Source organism: Pelobates fuscus, chromosome 3 (genome assembly GCF_036172605.1).
Source record: "Pelobates fuscus isolate aPelFus1 chromosome 3, aPelFus1.pri, whole genome shotgun sequence".
Classification (NCBI taxonomy): Eukaryota; Metazoa; Chordata; class Amphibia; order Anura; family Pelobatidae; genus Pelobates; species Pelobates fuscus.
In genome coordinates, this window is record NC_086319.1 from 50070115 (window position 1) to 50090120 (window position 20006).

The following is a 20006-nucleotide window of genomic DNA, read 5'->3' on the forward strand; positions in this document are numbered from 1 at the left end:
CATGACCGCAATAGGGGTCTTTGTATCTGCCTGCAGGGGGACTGTCTGTGCTGACAGGCAGTCTCCCTGCAAGTGTAAAATCATAAAATAAAGTTAAAAAAAAAAACAATCAGTGTAAAAAAAATTATAATATGTGTATATATATATGATATATATACATGTATTATATCTATATATATAATATATGTATATGTATCATATATATAATGTCACACTAAGTGTATTTTTATATTTATATATACGTATATTAATATAAAAATACACTTATATTTAAATTACACACGAATATATACAATATATATAATAACTATATATATGGTATATATATTATTATAAAATACAAATAATATGTTAATAAAAATAAATAACAAAAAATAAAAATAATTTTTAATAATTAAAAAAAAATTATATATATATTCAATTTTATTCTAACAGTATTTTGATATTGATATATATATATTTATATCAAAATACACTTAGAATGTAATGATATATATATCTATGTATAAATAAATAAATAAAAATAATACGAAATATACATATGTCCACATACAAAATTACATTAATAATTTCATAAATATACACGTAGACGTCAAATATATAAATATGTATATATATTAAAATTCTACGTGCATATTTATGTAATATTTTTACCTAATTAAGTAATTTTAATGATTGCAATTTGAGGGACCTGCCTGCCAACCCAGGCCAAAAGTCCAGATAATTTAATTTGCTAGCACTGTGCTTAACCCTGTAACTTTCTATGACACCCTAAATCCTGTACATGGGGGTACTGTTTTACTCGGGAGACTTCGCTGAACACAAATATTAGTGTTTCAAAACAGTAAAACATATCACAGCGATGATATTGTCAGTGAAAGTGAAGTTTTTTGCATTTTTCACACACAAACAGCTCTTTCACTGAGGATATTATTGCTGTGATATATTTTACTGTTCTGATACACTAATATTTGTGTTCAGCGAAGTCTCCTGAGTATAACAGTACCCCACATGTAGAGGTTTTATAGTGTTTGTGAAAGTTACAGGGTCAAATATAAGGCTTGATTTTTTTTATTGAAATTTGTCAGATTGGTTAGGTTGCCTTTGCCAGTTTTAGATTTAAAGTTGGGGCTTAAGTTTTGGAAGTTGGGAAGACGGGGTGTAAACGGCTTAGTTTAATGGGGTATTAGCTTTCAAGATGATATTCCTAACCCGTTAATAAACAGGATAAATTGAGATGTAATGACATCTAGCTTCATATATGTATGCAGACAATTTAAATTGAATGATTCTGTTGGGCCGTGTTCTTTATATTCTCCATAGCCCCATGTATTGAAAACAAGCAAAAACATTATCCATAGTGTAACTTGATAAATAATACATTTACATATATATTCCAGATAAAAAGTGAACACTAGCAGAAAACTTTCGTAGTCTGAATCTGGCCTTACCGGTGGCTGCCTGCTATGTGCACCGCCATGCTGGATTCTCTGTATTACGTCTTTCTGACCATTCTTGTGCAAGACAAAGTTACGCTGCCCCTTTTTTTCCTAACAGAAAGTGGGCGAATTTTACAACTTTTCTGCTCACCAACAAACTCATGTGTTCCAGAAAGCAGGAATGATAGACATCTATATAAACCCATCAGATGTTATAGTCATTGCTCTCTTATGGCTTAGTGGAATTCCCAGTAGCGTGTTCTTTGTGCTGCATATCTTTTGGTATTTGTCCCAATTTGCTCTAATTTTTTCCATCACACTTGGCACGCCTTGGCTTCCTGACCTGCCACTCTGTGCGCACTATGTTAAAGGGACACTATAGTCATCAGAACCACAAGAAACGGTAATACATATCTATCCTGTGTTACCTGTTCTTGTAGGACAGTGTTTGGATTCACGTCTTTCTTGTTGGGTCACTACCACTTCTTGATAACCAGACTCTAGCTGCTATACAGCCAGTGATACGTCTACAACAAGAGCAATTTGACTGTTCTTTTAAACGGGGACTATTATGAAATGTTTATTCCAGGGCTCTGTTTGTGAACTGACAAAAATAGCTTAATGGCAATCTAAAAAAGATTTAAGAGCAATGCCATTTTAAATAAGCATTATTGTTATTACTTATTCTTACTGTGTGGGCAGAGGTATATCGTATCGTATCGTAATCAACAAACAAGAGAAATAGTCATTTAAAAGTCGCAACCTGCCAACGTCCTAATGTGTCATGGATACTATGTATTAGAAATGATATTGTTGTTGAGATTAATCAATTATAAAGTTATCATGGTGAAATCCCTATGGCAACCCACTGTATCTACCTATAGTCATTTAATTATGTTCAGTCTTCATCGTTTCACTTCTATCAGCAATGACAGATGTTGGCATTTGTTGGTTCTTCTAATTGCATGCAGTCCTACTTGGCAAGTGCGATGCATTATACTGTGCCCGCCGGTGCGTCTTTTCCCAAATGAGCTATTTTGGCCTAAATGATGTGATTCGACTGTCAACATATCAAAGTTGTTTAGTAAATATACTTCTACGTGCATTGGTATCAACAATCATCTCACACAATGAGACATTACAAAAACGTCTAGATTTAAAGTAGAAATATAATTTTTTTCGGGAATATAGAATGTTGTGTAATCACTAGAAAGGTTTTACTGACATCTAGAGTCAAAGGTCTTTAGCCAAAGGTATTCTTTGGAGGGCAGATGGATATATAAATATAGAATAAGACAGAGCACGGGCAGCAGCTGTTGCCTGTTTGTATCCCCTAGAACAGTTTCTGATGTAACTGACAGAGTGTATGTTGGCTCAAACAGGCTACAAGTAGAAAAGACGTTTGTCCCCTGGTGCTTGACAGCCTCTTCGCCAAGGAAAGTCTTTAGATCTGTTTAGAAAGCCTCGATTACCAGCAGTCAGAGGGTGTACAAGCAACATTGTGAAGTCCAGGTGTTTTTACCAACCAAAAGATTCTACCAAGTGAGTTTGAGAATAATATAATGATATCTTTGAGCGCTTTTTTGTTGTTTTGGAAAAATATGACGGTTGACATTTCATTTTTTTGTAGTTATAGTTAATACTGGCCAACATTTTCAGAATTATAAAATGATTTTATGTATTTGGCAATATGGACAGCCATAAAGAATAGAAGCGTACAGAATACTATGACGATATTAACTGCAAGATTAATGATAGTGCTACTATAAATGGATGTACTATAAATTAACAGGTTTTGAGCATATTTTGTTGGCTAGTAGTTTGTAATGATGGCTCATTTTTGTGAGGCTTTGCAAGTTCAGGGAAATTTCAGGCTAGGCTCTAAGATAAAGTCATGTAGCTTATATTGGGCAATCTTGTTTTCCAAAAAGTCACTTGCTAATGCCACCTGTAACCTTGATAGCTTACATTTGACCTCCTGCATAATGTTATTGGGATGTAAAGCTTTATAGTACATATAATCGAGTTAACAAAACAAATGTATGGCCAAAATGCAGTTCCTGTTGGAGGTACATGTATGAGGATTCACAAATGACACAAGAATTTTTAGTTTTTGCAAATGTGAAAAAAATCATAAACAGTTAAAGGAACACTATAGTGTTTGGAATAAAATGCCCTGTTGGCTGTTTGGGTCACAGGTCACCGCATGCAGGCATTAAAAAAAAAATATCTTACCATTTCTCCCTTGCAGTGCCGATCTTCGCTGATCTCAGCTAATCCAATGCTTACCTATAGGAAAGCATTGGGTGACTAGTGCGCATGTGCGGCAAACGTTTCTCTGATTCCATCTGATAGAAATAGTAGAAATTTGCTCTGCTATTCCATCAGAAGTGCCTGTAGTGGCTGTCTTAATGGCAGCCACTAGAAGCATTTAATCGCTGCAATGAAAACATTGGCATTCTGCAGAAAGGCAATGTTTTATGCTGCAGGGTTATATCTGGAGGCACTTGAAATTAAGTGGTCTTGGTGCCTACAGTGTCTTTTTAAGGAGATGATGAAGGGGGTGTACGAACTATTTCTAAAATTTAAAAAGAAAATTGCTATTTAAAATAAATATATTGATAAAAGAGAGCAACATAAAAAAAACCTCATAATAATAAAAACTCTAAACAGTTTTAGTGGTATTTTTTTTTTTTTAAATGATGGCATGAATGCTCTACTAGTTTGGCCACCTAGATAAAGATATAGGTAGAATGTAAAAGCTCAGACATGTTTTGCTATTGCAAAAATATATCAGTTTAAAATGTATCAGGAGGTAAATGGGCGATGTGTGAGGTATGTAACAATGTAGAGTTTGTTTTTTTCAAAATGGAATTGTGGTGATAAACTTAAATGAATTAAAAATATTCTGAGTCATAATTTTCTTCATTTAACTGTAAGAAAATAGGGGTTTACGATCTCTTTAACATTGTTGCTCAATATATTAAATGTTTTTTCTCTACAGACCAATCATCATGAGTTTTACGAGTGAATAAACATCAGATATTTATAGTATGTTAAAGTGGAAATATTATCCACTACATGTGTGAATGTCAAGGCACAACTTCTAGTAAAACATTAATATACAATCCATAGATTGTGGAAACAGAATTGCCAGGTTAGGTAGATTAAGCATGATACATGCTCATAGATTTATTGCACCTCTACCAATATGGCCACAAAAATAGCAGCACTAGGTCTGCTCCCACAATGCTTAGTCAAACATTCTATGATGGTGCATGTAAAGCATTACAGCAGGTCACACGGTTTGTTACTGTAAACAGAGGGACATGCAGCCGCAGCTTCAACCAAATGTGTAGTTAGTTTGTCTATGGCTAGTGTGTAATTTAGATAAGATTGTATTAAAAGCTACATGCTGTTTGTATTAAAGGTGTGGTTTAACTTTAGTTTGTGCGCATATCTCTAAGTATTTATTTATTTTTTATTATTTTTGCAATTTCATTTTTCACTTTAAGTATTACAACAAATAGCATGCAGTTTGCAATTTAGAGCAATAGTTAAAGGGACACATATACTTTAGCTGAAGCGTTTTTTGTTTATAGAGTATGCCTCTGCAGTCTCACTGTTAAATTCCCTGCCATTTAGGAGTTAAATCACTTTTGCTTCTGTACATGCAGCTCTAGACACACCTCCTCTGGCCGTGACTTAAACAGCCTGCATGAAAAAAAAAATGGTTTCATTTTCAATCAGATGTTAACTTACTTTCCTGCTCTGTAAGTTGAAGTTTAATCACACGCAGGAGGCTTCTGCAAGTCGTAGAAGGCTATTAACAGTGCAGGAGATAAGAAATTATAAATAACCTTACTGGGCAATAAAGGAAGTGTAAACATTATCTCATATTTTACAGGAAGTGCATAGGAATGCTGTGCAGGTTACATACTGGGAGGAGTGGCTAAGGCTGCATAAACAAAGTGATTTCACTCATTCATGGCATAGAATTGAGAAATGAGAGTGCAGGGGCATGATCTATACACCAAAACTGCTTTATTAAGCTAAAGTTGTTTTGGGGACTTTAGTGTCCCTTTAATGTGCAATTATTGGAAATGTATGTAATAGTATTCTTTGTCCCATTTTTGTTTATACTTCAACCAAGCTGGGATATTTCTATTTTTAATTACAAACACAATTTAACTATTACATCTGTGCCAGGCTAGGCTTAGGTAGGACTTGTGCAACTGTATAGGGCGCACACACAGATAAAAGATGCAGCCATATTGCTAGCAATAGGCTGTTGTGGAGTTGAGAGAACAGACCAACAAACAGGATGCGTCCTTGCTTTGTCTGGCTACCAAACCCACTGGCTCCAGTCCATCTGCATGTTATCTGTTGTAGCGTTTCTGATCTGCCACTGCTCTGTCCCATTATCAAAACACACATTCTCTGTAACTTACACAGGGCCGGCGCGTCCATAAGGCGGCACAGGCGGCCGCCTTAGGGCGCACCGGCTCTGGGGGCGCAAGATTTCGGTGACCGGCAGGAGGGAAGCGCTCCCTCCTGCCAGGTCACCTCCTGGACCCCCGGCGGGCGGCAGCAGTTCTAATGAGAGGCGGCGAGGGAGCTCTAACCTGTCTGCTCTGCTCCCTCGCGCGCTGTTTGCTGATTCTGTGGGAGCCGGAATATGACGTCATATTCCGGCTCCCGGCATCAGCAGACAGCCCGCGAGGGAGCAGAGCAGACAGGTTAGAGCTCCCTCGCCGCCTCTCATTAGAACTGCTGCCGCTCGCTGCACTGAAGCCCCACTGGACCCCAGGGACACATCCACACCAGCTCTCTCCAGGTAGGGAGGCTGGGTGGATATTTATTATTAATTTGTGTGTGTCTGAACGTGTATGTGTGAGTGTGTGTGTGTGTGTGGCTGTGTATGTGTGTGTCTGTGAGTGTGTGTGTGTGTGTCTGAAAGTGTATGTGTGAGTGTGTGTTTGTCTGTGAGTGTGTGTGTATGTGTCTGTGAGTGTGTGTGTGTATGTGTTTGTCAGTGTGTGTGTGTGTGTGTATGTGTTTGTCTTTGTGTGTGTATTTGTTTTTGTCTGTGAGTGTGTGTCTCTATATGTGTGTCTGTATATGTGTGTCTGTATGTGTTTGTGTATGTGTGAGTGTGTGTATGTGTCTGTGTGTGTATGTGTTTGTCTGTGAGTGTGTGTCTGTATATGTGTGTCTGTATGTGTTTGTCTGTGAGTGTGTGTCTGTGTATGTGTGAGTGTGTGTATGTGTGTGTATGTGTTTGTCTGTGAGTGTGTGTCTGTATATGTGTGTCTGTATGTGTTTGTCTGTGAGTGTGTGTCTGTGTATGTGTGAGTGTGTGTATGTGTCTGTGTGTGTGTTTGTCTGTGAGTGTGTGTCTGTATATGTGTGTCTGTATGTGTTTGTCTGTGAGTGTGTGTGTCTGTGTATGTGTGAGTGTGTGTATGTGTCTGTGTGTGTATGTGTTTGTCTGTGAGTGTATGTCTGTGTATGTGTTTGTCTGTGAGTGTTTCTGTGTGTGTGTGTGTGTCTGTGTATGTGTTTGTCTGTGAGTGTGTGTGTATGTGTGTCTGTGAATGATTGTATGAATGTGTGTGTCTGTCAGTGTATGAGTGTGTGTTTGTGAGTGTCTGTCAAATCAGTGAGATTATGTTTGTGATTGAGTGTGTGCCTGTCAATGAATGAGTGTGTGTCAGTGACGTCTGTGTGTTTGTCATTGAGTGTGTGTGGCTGTTAGTGAGTGTAGCGTGGCGGAGCGGAGCGCAGTACAGGAGCTTCTGTTTCCTGTACCTGGTCACTGAGAGAGCACTTCCTGTCAGTCCAGCCAGCTACAGAAAACTGAAGCTCCTGTAGAGGGTCTGCTCCGCAACGCTACAAGACAGGTAGGAGGCATACCAGGAAGGGGAGTGTGACCGCTAAGAGGGTGGGGGGTGCACCAAGGGACAGAGAGGGGAGGGGAGAGAAAAACCAAGGGACAGGGAAAGGAGGGGGGAGGGGAGAGGAACACTAAGGGACGGGGAAGAGGGAGGGGCTGGTTAGGAGGCACATAGGTGAAGATGTTAATTTTAGAGGGGGGGCGGAAAAATGCATCTTCGCCTATGTACCCAAAAATCCTGGCACCGGCCCTGAACTTACAACAGTATAGCCATATAAAGAAAGTTATGGTAGGACAAAGAGAAAGTACTATGGGGTGTTTGGAAGAGAGATATGCAATATAAGTGAGGACTAAGGAGAGAGATGCATATGGGGGGGGGAGAGGGGGCTTATAAGAGAAAATGCAAGGGTGGGCTAAGGAGAGATCAATGGATACCTAAAGTTGTATTTAAAACATGTATGTGATATGCAATTACCATGACAGTTAACCCTTAAGGCTGGCTTAGCATCTTGGGAATTGCTATTAGATTATTAACTTATATTGACATTCTTCACACTTAAGCACAGGAACAACATATGCACATTGCAAGCACACACCAGGTAACGGCGACAGACACTCATTATTTTCTCGACACACAGAAACACTGATATTTACACACATGCTGACAATGCACATACAAGATCACTGACATCTACTGACAATTCCCACACAGAATCTCTGACACATATTGATACTGCATAGACTGTACACAGTTATATTGCACTCAAAGATACAGTCACATGTATTCACAATGGTTGGACACAAAAACTCTCATTTGCACAGATTGTGAAAACTAAATTATTTATTTATTCATAGAATCATAGAATGTGACGGCAGATAAGAACCATTCGGCCCATCTAGTCTGCCCAGTTTTATAAATACTCATTAGTCCCTGGCCTTATCTTATAGCTAGGATAGCCTTATGCCTATCCCATGCATGCGTAAACTCCTTTACTGTGTTAACCTATACATGTTCAGTTCCTTGAAACTTTCCTGGTAATTCAAAGTCACTTATGACATTAACAGTATCACTCAGACAATCTTAAAGGGATACTATCGTCAGCAGAACCACCACAGCTTATAGCCTATCCTTGCAGGCTTTTTATTGTAAACGCTACCTTTTCAGAGGCTGTCTAGTAACACCTCAGTTACTCATACAGCCACTATAGGTACTTTGTAGTCCAGTGCAGCACAGTTTACAGTGATGTTCAGCGTCTTCATGCTCAACGTGGAGACGCTGAACGCTCCCAATAGAGATGCATTGATTCAATGCATCTCTGTGAGAAGATTCTGATTGGCGCAGCACTGCATTTTGGATTGGCTAAGGTCATCAAGAATGATGATCTCAACCATGGAAGCGGGGCCAGCTGAGGCGGGACCAGTGTTGTGATGGAGAAAAGGTTAGTAGAACTACTTTGTAACTGCAGTCTGAGGGTGCTGGATACCTAAACAGCCACTCCAGCCCTATAGTGTTAGGAAAACATGTTTGTATTTCTAACACTATAGAGTTTCTTTAAATGTGTCTAAGAGAGATTGACTGTTATATGCCATAAGTGGCTTTTACTACTATTACCGTACGTTAAGGGCTAATGACGGATAACATTGGGGGCCCCACTTCTACATTTTGCACAGAGCACCTGAAAACCTGAGATCAGCCCTGGCCGTCATGACAGATTGCACATCCACCATGATACAATTGCATTTTCCTAAAGTATTGTCATTACGGGGTTACGCATAGCTCTTAAAGACTCATCAAACAACGTCCATAAAAATAAATAAACAACGTATGCAGCTAATATAGCTCTCAAGTCGTGACTGACACTCTCCCCTTAATAGCTGTCTGTTGCTCTTACCTTTACTGCTAACTCACACTTGTAGGACTACTACTGAGCTGGTCCTCTCCTCTGGAACAGCCGCCTACGCCCATCAGATTCTCCCCTAGTCTTCAATCATTTAAGAAGTCCCTCTAAACCCATCTCATCAGAACAGCCTATGGCCTCTTGTTGTAACATTTGTAATTGTCTTATTTATTGTAAAATTTCTGGCTTTATATATAATAAACCTAATAATGACTTGACATGGGTACGTCAACAATTCACCCTGATGTTTTCAGATGACATGTCACTTTTTGTCTGCTGCAAATTTAGCCATTTGGTATTGTGTTCTCTTCCAGAAACAGCGTATACTGAAAATGACTGTCACTTACTCTAGCAAAGTTGCCAACGCCACGTTCTTTGGGTTCCACAGGCTGCTCGTGAAATGGAGGGGCAGCATCTACAAACTGCTATATAGAGAGTTCTTTATGTTCATCAGCTTATATACTGCACTGAGCGTCATATACAGGTATGTCAAAATGGGATTGGAAATAACATTGTAATGGTTATGGTGCAAAGAGTCTTTGGGTGTCATAACCCCAGTTTTGGTCAAACCATTTAAAATATTAAATGAAACACGGGACCCCCATGATGCCTACAGGATGGCTCCTTGCCTCCTTCTCACCTAACAGGAGAGTGATCGTCTATAGTAGAATGTCAAACATTAGGCTGAAAATGCTGTGAAAATGGGTTGCAGAGGTTTTGTTTCTCAGAGTCAGAGCAATATGACTAATTTGCATATCCAAATATGCAAATGATATAATACAAACAAGGTTGCATGTCAAGTGTCAGCCAAGGGTTTCCAGTGCAAAGTTCTCCTCCCTTTATATGTCTTCTCCTTTTATATTACCCACCACTTTCATAAAAAGGTGCATTATAAGAAACATTTTCATTTTATCGGTATAAACCATTCAATAATCAACAATCTACAAAAAAAGTAAAATGTACACAGACTAGTACTGAATTCAACATAAATAGAGTTTGTGTATAATGCCCTCACAAGTTTAAGAGAAAAGAAGAACATATCTCCTACTTGTGGGTACACAGCAGCGTCCTCTTGATATTACCTCAGAAAATCAATATATAGTTATTAATTGTTTTTGGTAATTTTTTTAATTTTTAAATTGCTAGATTTAATGCCAGACAGAATTTAAGCAGATTAACCCAATAAATGGATCAGCAATCAGCAGCTCAAAATAAAATCGCAGATAAATGTACCTGGGACACAGATGTATCTGCCTTTTTCAGTGACTATCCCTTTTACTTAATAAAAAAAATATATATATTTTTTTTTAAAAGCCTATGGTGTTTCAATTTGACTTTCATATTTAGTAAAATTGCCACCAGTCTTTAACAGCGATAATTTAATCAATCCGAAACGTTAAATCGCTTGTCGAAAGCCGATAAACACGATCGCTATAATTAAATTGAGGCCACAGCCCTAAAAAATCTACGGAATCGTGGTCACTAGTAACACTGTAAAGTTTGGTGGAACACACTTCCCATTCCCATTATTCTAAACCAATGTAAACATTCAGATTTCTTGTGACAGTGTACGTTTGCGCACCTTTGTATAACGTGTGTTTGAGGGCCTGTACATAAAGTAATAAGGAAATGGCTGGTGAGAAGGCTGCTATATTTGTCTGTGTTGGTAAATAAATGTATAATCTTGGGTGTGGGGTGGTACTTGACTTGGTGGGTTGGTAGGTGTAGGTCACTAGGACAGTCAGACTATGTGAAGAGGGAAATGGATTATGGGTAATATTTAAGAGAGTGGTCAAGTGTGGCAATAGGGAGATACAATTCAGTTGGTGGGGTGATTGACTATATGTGTGTCTGTATATGATGTATGGGGGTATGTGACAGGGTGTATGCGTGTGGATTGGTGAATGTGTCTGGGTAACAGTTTGTCACATACTCCCAATCTCTTATGAAGTGCATGGCAGGTTAATGCAACTCAATGGTGGCTGTGAGAGAGATTGGGCGAGTTCACATTACTGCCACTAATATTGTTAGCAAGCTAATAGAGTGTGTAATTGAATAGAGAATCCACGGAAGTTTCAGACAGAGTAATCCACCTTCAAACATGAGGAACCTTGGAGCATTGCACTGAAAGCACCCCACACACTATGCACCCCACCTCACAAATTCAGCAGTTTTAATCCTAAAACAAGCAAATCTATGAATGTGTATTCTATTGCTTTTTTTGGTGCTGGTCCATTCTTTGATTTATTATAATTCAGTCATTTGTATATCTCTTGAGAAGGATTCTACATTGTGTGCCTGGTGGCAATGAGTACAGGTTCAGAATGTACACTAACACGTATAGAGTTTCAGGCTGGTGCATAGAATTCCGTTGCAATGTCAGCTATGGTGACTGTGGAAATTGGACCCTACGTAAGCAGAGATAGTCATATATCACTTACTAATGTGTTGACGTAATTCAGTTGCTATTTTTCTCCTTTGTGCAAAAATACCTCGTTGTCCCCTTCTAAAACAGCACTTTGAGGGTGTTCAGCAAAAGGTAATCAGACAAAAATAATCTCATATTACAAAGTATGCAGTATGATCATGGTCCATGCAATTTATGGTATGATTGGAGATACAAACAAACTTTATACCAAACATGCTGTAATGGTCTGTTTCTCTTCTCAGTCTAATTATTTTAACTAACTGCTGTAGAGTGAAAACCTACATTTTTAGGATACGCGTTCTTGGCATATATATTGCGATGTAAAGTGCTTCCTGCAGAGTTCATACTCTATACTATGCCATCCCATCGTACTTGGTATGTCCCATCTGTTCCTCTCTACCTTGCTGTTATGATGTGCCTTGTACTCAGGGCCAGATTTCCCTATAGGCAGAGTAGACACCTGTCCACTAGGGGCGCCTGTTTTTAGCACTTATAATGTGCCTCCACACTCTGCATTATTAGGCGTTATTGGGGTTTATGAGCCCCTAATATGACTATCTGTGTCTAATAATTCCTAATTATTGCAAAGTCAGTTTTAAAGTTAAGGCCAACGTAGCCAACCTTAAAAGCATAGCTGACTTTAACAATCTTTCAATTTCAGCCATTTTCACCTTAAATTTGAAATTCACTTTTAATACATTTAGAATTTTCAATAATTCCCCCTTTAGTGCATAACACTGATAGTTTTTAGTAAACATTTTAGGAATGCCAAGTGAAGTTCCAATTTTAATCCAATATAGAGCTGAAAGCATCGCTGATTTGATATTCTCACTCAAGGCTCAAGAGAAGTTAAACTTGACTTTCAAAGCTCTCTGATTGGTTTGTAGTGAAGCAGAGACATCAATGCTTGTTTGTCTTCAAGCCAGTGCTGAATGTAGTACTGGTGAATGACATGTTTTGGTTATTTGTATTTTATTAATACTTAATGTAATAAGCATATGGGCTAGCCCCAAATTAAAATAAAGCGTTGCACGTTAGTTCCTATTGGAACTGAGTGTTCTGTGTGGATTTCTATGGTTCCCAATAACAGTCTTTGGACCTGTTGGCTGGCTGCACGGTCCCTCTAGCCCTGGGATAAATCAAGAAAACTAGGCCTGATAGCTGCAAGTGCCTTTGTGAAGGCAATAGCAATCACTATAAGCAGAGCTGGAAAGGGGACTATACCTGCCTGGAAGGATGCTGCAGAGGGATAGGCAGAGGGGATAATACCTGCCTGGAAGAACAGTTTGGTCAGGTGGAAGAGTTCAGGAGAGACCCCAGTCAAGCTATGGCGACTGGGGCTGAAGCGTTCCAGGCTCCCTTCTCAACGGTTAGGAAGCAGATTGGGCAGAGGTACTCAGTTGGAGTTGAGCAATCGTCATCTGCACTTGTGCAATCAGATATGTTGTGAACTCTTTTGCTCTACACAGTACACCTTGCCATTGGTCCAAAAAAAACACAAAACTATATTTAGTTAAAAAATCTGAATTAAAAACTGTTGTTGGGGGGGGCGTGGCTTGACCGAGTACCGAGCTGGACGTGTAAGCCTAGAGCTCCACTCCGACCTCCTCATAAAAAACTCACTTAAGCTTACCTAAGGCACCTACTCTCCAGGTTACCAGCTCCTGAGGTACCATGGACAAACGTACTCCTCGCAAACCACCCAAAAAACCTTCAGATAGGGGTGCACAGTCCTGTTTGCGGCCTCCCACGCTTCGCGCCATGAGGCACCAGATGGCAGCAAAATCAACTTCCTTGTGCTGCACTCCCCTGTAGGCGCCATAGCCCCCCAACCCCCAGGCACCCTATCTGAGGAAGCACCGCAGTTATTGGCAAAATTGGCGGACGTAAGGACCTTCCTAGCCCGGGAGATCGAGCGGTCCTCCAAGGCCGTGATGGCAGAGATACACTCCCTGGGCGCACGGACGGTGGCCCTGGAACAATGCCTAGACACAAAGTCTATGGCCCACAATACGGCCGTAGACCATGTTACCAATCTAACCACCTGACTGGAGTCCGTTCTATCCATCCTGTGGCCTTTACTTCCAGACATACCTCCTAACCAGTGGCTGGTGGAACGGGTCCATAGGGCTCTCCGGCATGGAGAGAAGATAACCTATAACCCCATGACATAACCGTGCACTTCCTCCACTTCCAGACCAAGGAGGCAGTGCTGAAGTGGAGTCGGGAAGGCCCTATAACGTATCAAGGCCATGAGCTCGCATTTTATCAAGACCTCGCACCTTCCACTCTGCAGAAAAGGAGAGAGTAGAAGCCCATTACTGAGATTCTATGGGCTCAAGTATGCATGGGGCCACCCTTTTAAACTTATGGTCTTTCATCATGCTGAAACAGATGACCGTGGCGCTGCTGACCCTTCCAAGTGATCTAAGGGTCCACACATGGTCTGGTATTTTTCTCCTTCCTATATTCCGCCCTACTTTCCGCCAGCAGACACCAGGATTTTGGATCTCCCCCACCACCATCTACCTATGTCCCGCAGGGATTCCCACCTACCCCTGGGGTGGGTTGATGGGATGTGGACTGGTGCCTTCATCTACCTGGCTCTGACGCAGAACTGGTCCTCCCGGGCTTGGCCCCCCGCACCTCAACTCACCTCCAGCTTCTTAGCCTGGCAGGGTGCAGTGGTGTGACTCTGGATGCCAGGACATGCTGTGGAAGTCTATATGTTACTCAAATCCTTGTTAGTTTTGGGACCCTTGCACCTGGGGGACAATAGTTACGGTTGCAATGTTAGCTGGGTTAACTGGGTGGACCATATTACTCCCATATTACACTGCGTTACAAAATAATTAAGGTTCCATCTCACATAGGTAGTGGTCCATCCTTACCCAATAACCAGGCACGCATGGTTCAGGGGGCCCAGTCTCTCTCCTAACTAGAATGAATACACAGGAGACTCTCGCCCCCCTCATATCCCTGCCCTTCATACCCCCCTCCCCTCTCCCCAACCGGGAACAGGGAACAGGCCAACTGCCCCAAATCTAGTTCCGGTATACCACTGTGGTCAGTCTCCCTGAGAGATTACATAGGGTCTAGTCTGTTAAACCCCATGGTTCTTGGGCGAAATACTATACTGCTGATTTATTTGTATAACATTATGTTTTATGATATACCTATATATGTATTAGGAGGATCCTCTCGGTGTGCCGGTCCATGCCCCTCTCTTTCCAGAGGGCAAGATTCATGCACCCCCCCTCCCCCGCCACAGTCTGGCAATGTCTAAGACCAGTGGTGTATTTTGGATTTGTGCTGCCCTAGGCACGACTAAATTTGGGCACCCCCAAAATCTAAATTTGCCCCCCCAATTCGTGTCAAGGCTATTTTTTTGACTGACAGACACATGCCCTCATTGATACATGCACTGATATACACTCACTGACAGATACACAGTCATTGGCACACCCACTCACTGACAGGCACACACTCTCAGATACACATAAAATGACATACACACACTGACACACACTCACAGGCACACCCATTCTCACTCACATACACACACTGACAGCTACACTCACTCACAGTAAGGTGGACAGCCCCAGAACACGAGGCAAACAAGGCATTTGTCTGGGCGCTTGGGGTGGCATTTTTTGGCGCCACCCCTGAAAGTGCCGCCCTAGGCAAATGCCTTGTTTGCCTTGTGGTAAATACATCCCTGTCTAAGACCAGACTCACTTTGTGATGGTTTACATTGTTTCCTCTTCTCTTTCTACTCTGCTTGGTTGCCTCCTTTCTCTTCACTCCTTTCATCTTCTATCCCCCTCGCCTCAGCCGACGTATCCCCTTACGCCTCTACATGGGGCTCTGAAGTATTGGAGCAGTGGTGGGAGGGAGCCACCAAATAGTTTACCATGTTTACCACCTGCAATTTTTACCAACGCTAATAGTGGCTCTCAGTGATCCCCAGCCATTGCTCTGCACTTAATGCCAAATGCCTAAATGCCCCTCATAAACGCCGCACACTTATGCAGGAACTCAAACATCTAGACTCAGACATTGCATTCATTCTGGAGACCCACCTCCCAAAATCTGCCCAGGTCTCCATTCGGGATTACACCTATACAGTCACCATAGAGGCTTGGGCCTACCACAAACACAGCGGAGTGGCTATATTAATACAAAAAAGATGCCCACTACTCATCACCCATCAAACCTCTAACCCTGAGGGCCGTTTCATTCTAATTATAGGACGGATCCACTCGCGCACTAAACACCTCACTAATGTATATGCACCCAACACCCCTTCACCAGACTTCTGGGATTGAATAGCCGAATTGGTTGAATCCCTTTCACCGGGTGTTTTGCTGTTGGGGATGACTTCAATGCGGCACCTATTCCGGCTGCCGATAGAAGCGTTCGCCAAGGCATCACACGATCGCATGGCATGGGTGGACAGGATAAACTCCTACATCGCTTCATCCAGAGAACAGGGCTCATAGATGCATGGAGGGCTCAACCCCCAGAGGGCTGAGATTTTACATTCTATTCTTTCCCCATGACATATATTCACGCATTGACCTCTTTCTCACCAACCAAAGTATCGAAAACGTAAATAGGTGCGATAGCATGGTCGACCACGCAGACGTGGCAATATATCTTGAAGGATTACACACCTCCTCCCCATGGACATGGAAACTAAAAACCTCACTACTCAAAGATACGGCCATCGTAGAAACCGTTCCCCACCAAATCTCCACATACTTCCAGGAGAACTTGACACCCGATGTTTCCATAGCCACAGTTTGGGCCACTCATAAAGCAGTGATAGGCACTCTCATTAAAGATAAAAAGAAGCAAAAATCTTTAAAACTCACAAAGCTCCTGAACTCTGCAGAAAACGGAACAAAGGCACAAAACCAATCCAACCCCCAAACTCCTAACACAACTCCAGACATTGCGACATTGTATTTGGGAACTCCTGATCGATAACACAGCGCGCTCCATTCTGTGGTCCAAAAGGACCTATTATGAGAAATCCAATAAAATGGATACTATGCTGGCATGCACCCTGAGGCCAAGGCCCAGACACCTCCATATCCGTCCATTAAAGCACCCGACATTACACACATCCCCAGACAATATTGCCCAGGTCTTCGAGGCCTTCTATAAAACTTTGTATAACCATTCCACAGATCATGACACCCGAGAGGATCCCCAACTCCTGTGGATCAAAGACTTTCTCTCCTCCATTAAATTACCCAAACTCTATACTCAAGCAATCGATGCACTGGGGGCTCCTATCACCCAAGATGAGATAAATCTGACCATCTCAGCCCTAAAGGGATAAAGCCCCGGGTCCAGACGGGTTCGAGGGAGGCTATTACAAAGTCTTCCGTGACGAACTGATTCCACACTTGGAATCCCTCTTTAATGACCTAATAGCCGGAAAACCGCCTGACAGAGACATGACTCATCTCCTTAATCAACCACGATAGCAAAATCTTGGCCAAGATACTTGCGGGGAGATTGAACCCTTTACTAACCCATTTAGCCCATGCAGATCAGGTAGGCTTTATACCTGGAAGACAGCTTTTTCGGAAATACCCGCCGTAACATAGATGTCATCTGGAACCTAGCATCAAAGCAAACTCCCTCCTTAGTGTTATCACTCAACGCCAAAAAGGCATTTGATCGTGTCAAGTGGCCATATGTGTTCGAACTCCTAAGCCATCTAGGTTTCTCTCCCCCCTTTATTACGGCAATACGAGCCTTATACACTGATGTCACAGCACAAGTCAATATAGCAGGCGCTCCCTCACAACCCCTCACTCTCCGAAATGGCACCCGTCAGGGCTGCCCCCCGCCCACCTTGTTGTTTATCGTCACACCTAAACCCTTACTCCAGGCGATCCATGAACATCCCCATATCCAGGGAGCGGTCATACAGAACCAACAGTTCCTTATATCGGGATACGTGGATTACGTGCTCCTCACGCTGACCAACCCGGTGGCATCAATACAGGCCCTCATTCCCCTTCTCTCCTCTTATGGGGCCATTTCAGGCTACAAAGTGAACATGAGTAAATCTAGTGCTCTCCCCCTAACCTTCTCAGCGATGGACATCGCATAAATTGAAAGTTCTTATCGTATCCAAATATCAGACACCTTCATTAAATATCTCGGGATCAGCCTCCCGGCAGACCTCTCTCAACTCCACCAATTACATTATATACCCATGATAAACACATTGATCTCAGATATGGAGACCTGGGCAGACAAACCTATATATTGGATGGACCGGATTCACTCCATCAAGATGAATATACTTTCTAGAGTACTTTTTCTTTTTCAGGCCCTGCCTCTCCCTATTTTGAAACAAGACCTGGCTCCCCTTCAGAAAGCCATAGGCCATTTCATATGGCACGACAAAAGACATAGAGTCTCTCGCAACACCCTCTATAGACCAAAAGACAGAGGGGGACTGGGTCTACCCCCACCTCCATTTTTACTAACTAGCGGCCCAACTGACGCAAATAGCCCTCTGGCATTCCCCCCACCCCCCCACAACAGCGGACGCTGGGTGGACCTGGAATCCCTCTTGATGGGATCAGACCTCACACAATTCTATATTTGGACTCCCAGAGACCAAAGAGTGCTCCTGAGGACTGCTTGCCCTTCGGTAACTAACTCTATTCAGATATGGTATAAGGCAGCAAGTAAATACAGGCTGATCTCCTCTACTTCACCGCTTACCCCTATATATCGAAAAAGGGCCTTTATCTCAGACATGAGGGCCAGAAACTTTAGGGGCATGGAAGCAGCGAGGCTACAGAGGGTATGCCACCTATACCAAGTGGGATCCATAGTTCCCTTTTCAGAGCTGCAATCTAGAACTATTCTGAACCCTTCAGATTTCTTTCGATACCTCCAATTTTGTGACTTTGCAGGCTAATCCGCCGTCAAAACGGCAGCACACACCAAACCAACATTTTTTAAACGCAAATGTAATGCTGAAACCTACCAAAAGGGCATAATCAATAGACTCTACTCTCACCTCTGCTCCAGTGCCAAATATTGGGGCGACCTCCACTACATAGATAAATGGGAGTCTGAACTCGGTGAGTCTCTGTAAGGGGTGGACTGGCAGGATATATGGGAAGCGAATTCAAAAACATCTATTTGTTTCATAATGCAAGGACACTCTTATAAAACTATGTTTAGATGGTACACCACCCCAGTAAAACTTTACCATATGAAAAGACCCCCACGGATCTCAGGGTCTAAGGGAACATACGCACATATGTGGTGGGATTGCCTGAAAGTCTCTAACTTTTGGCGGGGGTCAACACACTCATCTCTCCCTAAGCATGTCGACCTGAGCCCATGGGTTCAGTGGGGGGGGGGGTTGCGGGGCACCAGCGCTGCTGCTGAACGATGCACACCCGGCGCTGGGAGATCCGCTGCCTCCCCCGTCTGCCAGGCCGTCACTCCCTCCAGACCTCATGACCAGACGGCGCGATGGCGCGGCTGTGCAGTGTGTATCACGATTGCTGGAGCTGCCAGTTGGTGTTGCTGTAGATTGGTGCTCAGGCAAGGCTATTTGTAGCTTGTTAGCAGGCAAAAAATAGCTTTTTTTCAACCTACTTGTGCAGGAGCTGAGCTGAAAACACATTGGACCATCTTGACTGCCAGGCCCTTCCCCCTACCCCCCACCACCCCCCCATTCTTTTTTTTTTTTAAATAGTTTTATTTATTTTTGAAAATTCAGTTGTACAGTGAAATACAAAAGTCAGTTATACAAGATTCGTCATACAGTACAGGGGCGTTATGCAACTCACGTAGTAGATAAGGTAGCAGAGACACTTCGTAGTATAGTGAAATTGGATTTCCTCTGTAATTACTCGGCTCTTAAGGTGTCTGTGTCTGTATCAGTTTCCCAAGGGTTTTTCTTGTACAAGCATGTTTTGTTTTGTGTTGCCCGTAGCAGAGTGTACCCTGGTTGCGTTCGTTATTTTCGCATGTATGGAGATGGTTTGGCAATAATCTGTTAGCATTAAAGGCTACTCGAGTTCCAGGTTCTCAGCTAGGTGGGGGCTAGGTATTCGGTAGTGGGGCATTATAGTCCCAGCTTGTACTATGGTGCTCATACCATTCTTATGGTCAGTTATTAAGGCGCTGAGGTCATTAGACGACCAGTAGTGGGTAGTGGATAACGTATCCCATTGGCTAGTGGCCAGCAATCATCTGTATCTGAACTTAAGGTTTGAGTATGTATGTTGTAGCGCAGGGTAGTGAGAAAGAAGAAGAGGTCTAGTTTGAGAAGAGGTGAGGAGAGATGAAGA

The 20006-nt window shown here is 42.1% G+C and overlaps 1 protein-coding gene across 1 annotated transcript in view; it reads left to right on the forward strand.

The window, feature by feature from the left end:
* Window positions 1-2818: 2818 nt before the first annotated feature.
* The window catches only part of BEST3 (bestrophin 3), a 44196-nt gene continuing 27008 nt past the window's right edge, over window positions 2819-20006 (forward strand). The window contains exons 1-2 of the mRNA XM_063447018.1: window positions 2819-2981; window positions 9548-9717. Coding sequence (XP_063303088.1) covers window positions 9566-9717 — 152 coding nt within the window. The 5' untranslated portion in view covers window positions 2819-2981; window positions 9548-9565. The remainder of the gene's footprint in view (window positions 2982-9547; window positions 9718-20006) is intronic.